Source organism: Arachis ipaensis, chromosome B08, assembly GCF_000816755.2.
Source record: "Arachis ipaensis cultivar K30076 chromosome B08, Araip1.1, whole genome shotgun sequence".
NCBI lineage: Eukaryota > Viridiplantae > Streptophyta > Magnoliopsida > Fabales > Fabaceae > Arachis > Arachis ipaensis.
Genome location: NC_029792.2, coordinates 2583024 through 2591909, shown reverse-complemented (window position 1 = coordinate 2591909; position 8886 = coordinate 2583024). Strand labels below are relative to the sequence as shown.

Sequence of the window (8886 nt, the reverse complement as noted above, 5' to 3'; positions counted from 1 at the left end):
TGATGCAATAAAGATCTTGCTGATGCAATTCTTTTGATGTAAATGTTCCTAATATATTTTTCTTTTACCATTTTTACTATATTCATGTCTTTAAGGTTGTAGTATTTAGTTTTCTTTCTGTCTGTCTATACTTCTTGATTAATATATGTATAGTCCCCATTTACGTTGTGTATAGCTAAATACATGTCCATAACGTAGTTATAATTATAAAATTGCAGTATCCCTTTAATTTACAAAATTTTCTTTTCAATCTAAATAGGATAACTGCTCTATTTGATAGTTAGCAATGTCCTAATTCAACCGGATCAATAATGGGATTGAGTTTCCTAATCCTAGATAATCATACTCTTATTTCCAATTCCAAACGTTGCAGTAGGCAACAAAGCTTCCAGCTCACCAAGCAAGTTAATACAACCACTCGATTGAGAGAGTTATTTATTAATTAAAATACGTCATTTGTAAGGTCATTAGTCATTGGTCATTAATAAATGTTAGCCTAATTAGCTCAAAGTTGGAGGGACATGGTCTTTCCCTTCACCTTCAAATCTTGGTATGAAGTAACTAATATTGAGAGAGAGTTATTACGAAGAGAAATGATGTTTGCACTATTTTTTATGTATCTTATTTTTTATGGTATGAAATATAAATTTTATATATATTTTTTTAGGGCAAAAAACCCTAATAAGCCAACGTTGGAATTGTGTAACGTAAATACGCCAAACTGAAAATCGTTTCAGCAATAAGCCAGAAGCTATTTTTATGTAATTCGAACCAGGTTGGTTCGAACTATAAACGTTAGTAATTCGAACCAGGGTGGTTCGAATTAGTAGGAGAGTAGCTTTGCATGTAATTCGAACCAATGTGGTTCGAACTCCAACCAAAATTTTTTTCATAAATCGAACCAAGTTGGTTCGAACCTTGGCTGCACATAGTTCGAACCAGGGAGGTTCGAATTATAGAGAGAGATCCTGAGTAAGCGGTTCGAATTACACAAACCATAATTCGAACCGGGCCGGTTCGAATTAGTGGGAGATCGACCTCTATATAACCGTTCTAAGCGTGAGTTGGTCTCATTAGACCAGTAAGATGGCTAGTGAGGAGAGTTTTGTTGTTCTGGTTCACCACAGAGGATCCATTAAGAGGAAAACTCGTTCCGGAGTGAAGTTCACAAATAAGGATCCTCTCTGTATTGTCGTGAATCCAACGACAAGCTATGATGACCTTGTTAGATCTGTGCTGATGAAACTTGGCCTGGAAGGTGCGAAGCGAGTTAAGAAGTTTTTCTATCGCATTCCAGTCACGATCCTGCACGATACGGTGAAGTATGATTGTCTCACGATTGGTAGTGATGAGGACCTGCAAGTCATGTTTCTTTGTCGGAGGCAGTTTCCGGAGGTGAGGACACCAGAGTTGCTCGCAAAGCTGATTGATGTGGTATCCAGCTCAGGGGGTTCCAACCGGAATACCACCAATGTAGCCACGGCAGCTGGCTCCAGTTCCAGGGCTGCCGTGGCTTCTTCCTCCGTCCTCGTTCATTATGCCAATGGTTAGGGCTGACGCATCCATGAGCATAAAGGTGCTCCTAAACGCCACGGCAGCGCACTTTGGTTTTAGGCCGACTTACAGGAGGGTATGGATGGCAAAGCAGAAGGCTATTGCCCTCATCTACGGTGACTGGGATGAGTCATACAACGACATCCCTAGGCGGGTGTTGGGTGTCCAGCTGACGATGCCTGGAAGTGTTGCGGTCCTTAGAACGAGCCCGGTTCGAGTTGGAGGACAGGTGGACGAGTCTCAAGCATATTTCCACAGACTTTTCTGGACTTTCCCTCCGTGCATCGAGGCATTCCGTCATTGCAAGCCGCTAGTCAGCATTGACGGCACACATCTGTATGGGAAGTATGGGGGAACGTTGCTCATCGCGATTGCACAGGACGGGAACTCCAACATTCTACCAGTCGCATTCGCCCTGGTGGAGGGTGAGAATGCAGAGTCCTGGACATTCTTTCTCTCGCACCTTCGAGAGCACGTGACCCCGCAGCCCGGTCTGCTGGTTATATCGGACAGGCACAACGGCATCAAGGCTGCGCTTGAGGCCCCTGACGGAGGTTGGTTACCGCCATCTGCGTACCGTGCATTCTGCATACGACACGTAGCGGCTAATTTTGCCCTTACCTTCAAGGGCAAAGATGCTAGGAGGCTACTAGTCAATGCGGCGTATGCGAAGACCGAGGTTGAATTTGATTACTGGTTTGATATTCTTCGGTCTGAAGACCCGGCGATGTGTGACTGGGTGAACCGGATTGACTACTCCTTGTGGACTCAGCATCGTTATGAGGGTCGGAGATTTGGTCACATGACGACGAACATCTCCGAGTGTGTGAATTCAATCCTCAAGGGGGTCAGAAATCTCCCTGTAGCATCCCTGGTGAAGGCAACATATTGTAGGCTTGCGGAACTCTTTGTTCGCAAGGGGAGAGAGGATGAGGCGCAGATGGGAACCGGTCAACAATTCAGTCAGCATTTGGTGAAGGCGATTGAGGCCAACTTGAAGACGGCCAGGTGCTTTACGGTGACGTTGTATGACCGGGATAACTCCGAGTTCACCGTAGCAGAGACCACTCCGACTGGTTCTTTCTCGTTGGGAACCTACAGAGTATCGCTTGCATCGCAGACATGTGACTGCGGGTACTTCCAGGCGCTTCATTTCCCGTGTCAGCACGCACTTGCATGCTGTGCCTACTCACGGCTCACCTGGACCTCTTACGTCCACAGCGTCTATCAGATTAGCTCGGTGTTCAGTGTGTATCGGATGGGATTCACACCTCCGATCCCGGAGGGCTTCTGGCCACCTTACGACGGGCCCACGGTGATTCCGGACCCTGACAGGAGGCGTGCGAGAGAGGGTCGTCCTAGATCCACCAGGATACGGACGAATATGGACGAGGCAGATCCGAATCGACCAAAGAGGTGTGGCCTATGTCGCCAACCCGGACACACACGACGTTGTTGCCCACAGGTTGGAGGATCGTCTCAGGCAGGACGCCATTAGTGGGCATGTAGTTTGTGTTAGTTTTATTTACATTTTAGTTTTCCTGTTAGATGCAATGTCTTAGCACGTATGTAACTGTTTGATCTTTATACATTGTACTTTGATTGTTGTGAGTAGTAATGAATATGTTGTCTTTCATTATGAATACTGCTACAAGTTCCGTCGATGCAAATTTTAATATGCAAAGGTAAACACTAAACTACTTCATGATTCGATGATTATAAATAGTCAATGTCCCACAACACAAACAACAAATAACATAGGTAAATAAACTACAACATAACAAGGAAAGTACATATCATTATCATACATGATTGAACCATAGGAATAAAATACATGAAACGTGCATCATCTAAACAGATGCGATCCAGTACCACAGCGACGGGCTACCCGTGCCCTCTGACCTCGGCGGATAAACGGCTCCTCATCCTCGATGTCATCCCCATCCTCCTGCGGGGCAGGCTGTGCAGGTGGCGCAACATGCAGGGGTGCCGCAGGCACCCCTACGACAGACTGTGATGCAGCGGTGAAGGTGGATGGAGGGGTACCTCCGAGACAGAACTGCTGACCACCGGATGACGATGGAGGCTCGTTCAGATCAACATCTAACGGGGCCTGTGTGCCTGAGCTCTGGCCACCAGTGCGGGGAGTGACGTCCCCCTGCATGATGGCGCTGATCTCCTCTAGGAAGCGTGGACTCCCGAAATCCCCAACAAGCGTCTCGGACCCAATAAAGTCTGACCACTGTGATCCCGGGATAACCCAAGGTGTACCCCCCTGCTCAGGCTGGTCATCGGCTGGCACACCAATGAAGTAATGTCCAAGAGGGCCCGATCCAAGTCCAGCGTCACCCGTGTCAGCCCCGTCACCCATCCCTGTACCATACCACTCACCCCCATGACCGCCATCGTGTGTACTAGTACCCGCAGCTGCAACAGCCCCTGAACCACCCCCGCCAACGGGCCCATGCTGATGATCGACGTCGTCCCCACGGTCAGCATGCCCCCTCGCCCTACCTCCCTGGGCTCGTCGTCCGCCTCTAACTGGACCGGCGTCGTGATCATCGTCCATACCATGATCAGGCCACCTAAACTCACGCTGGCTCCGCCGTGTCCCCACACCCATCCTCCTCTCAACCCTACGCCTGTCTGGCACGTCCTCAGGACGATCCATGTCAGGAACTCGCCCCGGACCTCGCTGTGACGCCTCAACTGGAACCGGAACTGATCTAGGATCCCCCAGCTGCGTGTCCGGAGACAAGAACCTCTTCCCATGCTGACTCCACCAATCAAGGAACTCATGCGACGGTCCGGGGTCGGCAACAACGTCGAACCTCAGCACACTCTCCTGACGAGAGTCCCAGTAGAGATGCCACTTCTCCAAATAAGACGGGAACCACCGATCGCCACCTCTACCGTCCTTGGACATCAGAAAGTCGATGTTCAGGGCGGGAAGCGGAAGGGGCTGAACCCCTCCAAACTACGGAAGAACACGATCTATCTGATGCCACTCTATGACAGCAAAGTAGATCAGCGCGGTCACAGAGCGCCACAACGCCATATGCCGAGGCTCCAAAACCTCCGGATGCAAAACCTGAAGTACGTCGGGGCTACTGTACGGCATCCATATGAACTGCACAACACAAGAAAGCCATTCTTGTCAGGGCAACTGTTGGAACCAAATAGAAAAGCTTGCTTATAAAAGGACACTTGTTAACTTGCATACTCACCTCCCTGTCCTGTAACCGGTCTATCCTGAGCCTCCACATCTGCACTCTAGGACCCTTCTCGCTCCCGGAAGGGTTGTAACCTGACCATCTGCAAGATACACATGTGTTACATCAACTGAAATATGTGTTTAGAGTATGCAATAGACTATTAATGAAATGCAGTGATGTGTGTAAAATTGAAACAGATAAGGCCGTTTCTAGTACCTCGAGGCCAATGGCCAGCTGAACGTCTCATATCCTGCAGGCCTAAACTGAGGAAAGCGCCAAAAGATCCAAGACTGAAGTAGCTGAAGCGGGCCGGCTAACTTGACGACATGTCTGTTCGCGACTCGGCACATGCAACGGTACAACCAAGCCAGTGCTGCAGAACCCCAGCTGTAGGTACCCAGCTCCTCCAGCCTCGCTACATACGGAAGCCATCTGATGTGAATCCGGTTCCCGGACTTGTCCGCGAACAGCTGCGTGCCCAACAACATCATGATGTACGCACGGGCATATCGGCGCACAGTCTCCTCATCTGCATCTTCCGGGCACTCGCCAAAAGTCTCCTGAAACCAGCTGCAGTTCACGGCGTACTTCTGAACCTGACTAGGAGGAGGTATAACTCTGAGCAACTCCTGGAACCAGACCCAGGCTGGACGGCCACCCTCGATGTATATATGGAACTCTGACAGGCACCCGCTCACGTAATGGCCGTCCACTGGCAAACCCAGCTGGTATGCCACATCCTGGAGTGTGATAGTGCACTCTCCGAACGGCATATGAAACGTGTGCGTCTCGGGACGCCATCGCTCCACGAATGCACTGACAAGGGCCTCGTCTAGCCGGAACCATCGGTCGTTCAACCTTGCAAGATGGTATAGACCTGCCATCTGCAAGTACGGAACGTATCTATCATCAAGTCGCATGCCCTGCTGCCGCCGCATGCTCCTAATGCATCGCTGGGGCTGCGAGTAGTAATGAACCGCATAGTTAAAACCAGCTTAAAAACCAACCACAACCGTAAGCAACGCGATAAATCATCAACAAACCTTTCTGCTAAATAAAACCGCATAACATTCAATGAAAGATAAGCAACTGGAAAACAAACCCATATACCGCACAACTAAGCCGTTAACATAAACCGGCTTAACGAGATCCACTAACAAGAAAAACCTTAACTAAACCGATTTACATAAAACATCTAGCGTAAAACAACTACAATCAAACAAGTCAAACAAATCACCAACATAAAACCACTAACGAAAACCACCTACCATAAACCACTCAAATAAACCGCTTGCATAAACCACTCACAAAAACCGATAACATAAACCACCAAAATAAACCACTAACTTAAACCACTAACTTAAACCACTAACTTAAACCACTAACATAAACCACTACCCTAAACCACCAACCTAAACCACTAACATAAACCACTAACTTAAACCGCTAACTTAAACCACTAACATAAACCACCTACATAAACCACTAACATATACCACCATCTAACCCACATGCAAAACTACTAAGTCACAAAAACCGCTATGATCAAAAATATTTCCGTACTAACCTCGTCGTTGATGACCCCGGCTATATGAGCGACTCCGTCCAAGCGATATAACCGTGCCGGATCGTCCCCCATCAGCAGAGTATTCCGTTCAGGTCTTCCTTGGAGAGAATCTGGGTCGTTTTCTCTGAGATTTCGTGGGGTAGGGGGAAGGAATAATAGTTCGAATGAGGGTGATTCGAACTCCTTATATAGCCGAATCACCACTAATTCGAACCAGTTTGGTTCGATTTATGAAGGACCATGCCAAGGGTAATTCGAACCAGCCTGGTTCGAATTACATACGTTGCACAATTGGCTATAGTTCGAACTAGATGAGTTCGAATTAGTTGGGTTAGTAGTTCGAACCACATTGGTTCAAATTACACACAAAGCTCCTCTTCACCTAATTCGAACCACCCTGGTTCGAATTACTAAGGTTTGTAATTCGAACCATCCTGGTTCGAATTACATAAAATTCACGTTTGGCTTATTGCTGAAACGATTTTCACTTTGGCGTATTTAGGTTACACATTTCTTGCCTTGGCTTATTCTAGTTTTTTGCCTTTTTTTTTTAATTTTTATCCATCACTTTTAATGCAAAATATAAAAGGTGTATGAGAATGATGTATACAAGAGTAATACATATATCATTCCTATTTTATGACTAGAGACAATTTTGTTTGAACATTTTCGATACCAATTATCTCTACTATCAAAATCACTTACGCACGAATATTTTGCTAAGTTATTGTGTTTACATATTGAACACATTTTGAACATGATATTCGTTTGATGTGTGTGCAGGGACGGATGTATGTACAAGAGTGTGGGGCAATCGCCCCTACTACGATTTAAAATTTTTTTGAGTAGTATATAATAATAATATTTATTTGCCCCCACTAAATTATTAAATTTGACCCCATAATAATTTTTTACTTAACTTTTGGTACTTTATAATCAATTTAAAAATTTTATAGATGTCATTAGAATGATCAATTCTCAATTTAAATGAAATTTGTGTTTTTTTTTAGAAATCAACTCAAAAGAATGTTATTTATCTTGTTTTATATTAGTTTTAATTTTTTATGTAACTACATTAATTGAAAGAACTTTTTTAGTTATGAATCTCAGTACGAAGTTTGGCAAAAGTTTTAAAAATACCCCTAAGTTTTATTTTGTTTCAATTTTGTCCCAAAAGTTTTCGATTTGCATCAAATATACCCTCGGAGGCTAAATTTTCAAAAAATTTAAGACCAATATCACAATAATGCATGAAAATTATGTTTGATTTGCTTGTGTTGAGGGGTTGTTCTTATGAAATTGTTGTTGAATCGATCTTAAATTTTTTGAAAAATTAGCCATCAGAGGTATATTTGATGCAAATCGAAAACTTATGGGACAAAATTGAAACAAAATAAAACTTAGGATATTTTTAAAACTTTTGTCAAACTTTAAGGACAAAAAATATACTTTACCCTATTTATAAATGATTATTTTAGTGTTTTAATTTGTAAAATTAGATATTATAAAAACTAATCATGTTATATTTACATCGAAAATAATTACCTGTGTATATATATTGAAATAAAAAATACACATTAAAAATAAATTAAACAATACATATATTTATATACAAATACATAATGATTAATAAATAATTTATCAAAATTTTCTGGATCCGTCACTGTGTGTGTCTTTTGTATCCAATCGTGTTTTACAACAACAACAACAATAATAAAGCCTTGTCTTATTAGGTGGGGTTGGTTACATGAATCAAACGTCATTGAGCTCTATCATGTCTACAAAAATACCGTTTACGTGTAGATCTCATTTGACCATAGATGGTCTTCTTAGGTCTTCTTTTGCCTTTCATTTCTTGTCTATTTTCCATCTTCCATTTCTGTCACAGTTAACTTATGTTCCTGCTGTCCTTTGGCTACCCAACATTCTGTACCAAAAAGTATAGCCGGTCTGATAGCAGTGCAATAGAATTTACCTTTAAGTTTTAAAGTAATTTTTTTGTCACATATAAAACCAGACATACTCCGCTATTTTGAGCAACCTGCTTGGATTCTATAGTTTACATAATGTTCAATCTCTCCATTATCATGTATAATGTACCTAAAATACTTAAAACTTTAATTTTTCGTAGGATGTTTTCTCCAATCTTCACCTCTGTATTAGGGTTTTCCCTTCAGTGGCCGAACTTATATTCCATATATTTTGTCTTGTTACAGCTTATGGGCAGACCATACACTTCTAAAACTTCTTTCCATAAATCCAACTTCTTATTTAGGTATTTTCTTGACTCTCCCATAAGGACGATATTATCGACAAAAAACATCCACCATGACATATACTCTTGGATATGCTTTGTGAGTACTTCCAAGACTAAAGTAAAAAGGTATGGACTTAAGGATGATCACTGGTTAATTCTATACCAATAGAAAATTCATCTGTCATACCACCTTGAGTCTTCACACTAGTGGTAGCCCTATCATACATGTATTTAATTGCACAAATATATGCGATCCGTACTCTCTTTCTTTTCAAAACCTTTCATAAGACCTC

The 8886-nt window shown here is 43.5% G+C and overlaps 2 protein-coding genes across 2 annotated transcripts; one reads left to right on the top strand and one right to left on the bottom strand.

The window, feature by feature from the left end:
- On the top strand, positions 1730 to 3052 carry LOC107610258. Its single transcript, XM_016312329.1, has 3 exons — positions 1730 to 1783; positions 1934 to 2233; positions 2327 to 3052. Exons 1-3 carry the CDS (start codon positions 1730 to 1732, stop codon positions 3050 to 3052), a joined length of 1080 nt encoding a protein of 359 aa, XP_016167815.1.
- LOC110265903 (protein MAIN-LIKE 1-like) lies at positions 4532 to 5909 on the bottom strand. Its single transcript, XM_021109454.1, has 3 exons — positions 4986 to 5909; positions 4770 to 4869; positions 4532 to 4684 (listed from the first exon to the last, which is right to left on the bottom strand). The coding sequence occupies exons 1-3, from the start codon at positions 5705 to 5707 to the stop codon at positions 4532 to 4534; spliced, it is 975 nt and encodes a 324-aa protein (XP_020965113.1). The 5' UTR covers positions 5708 to 5909.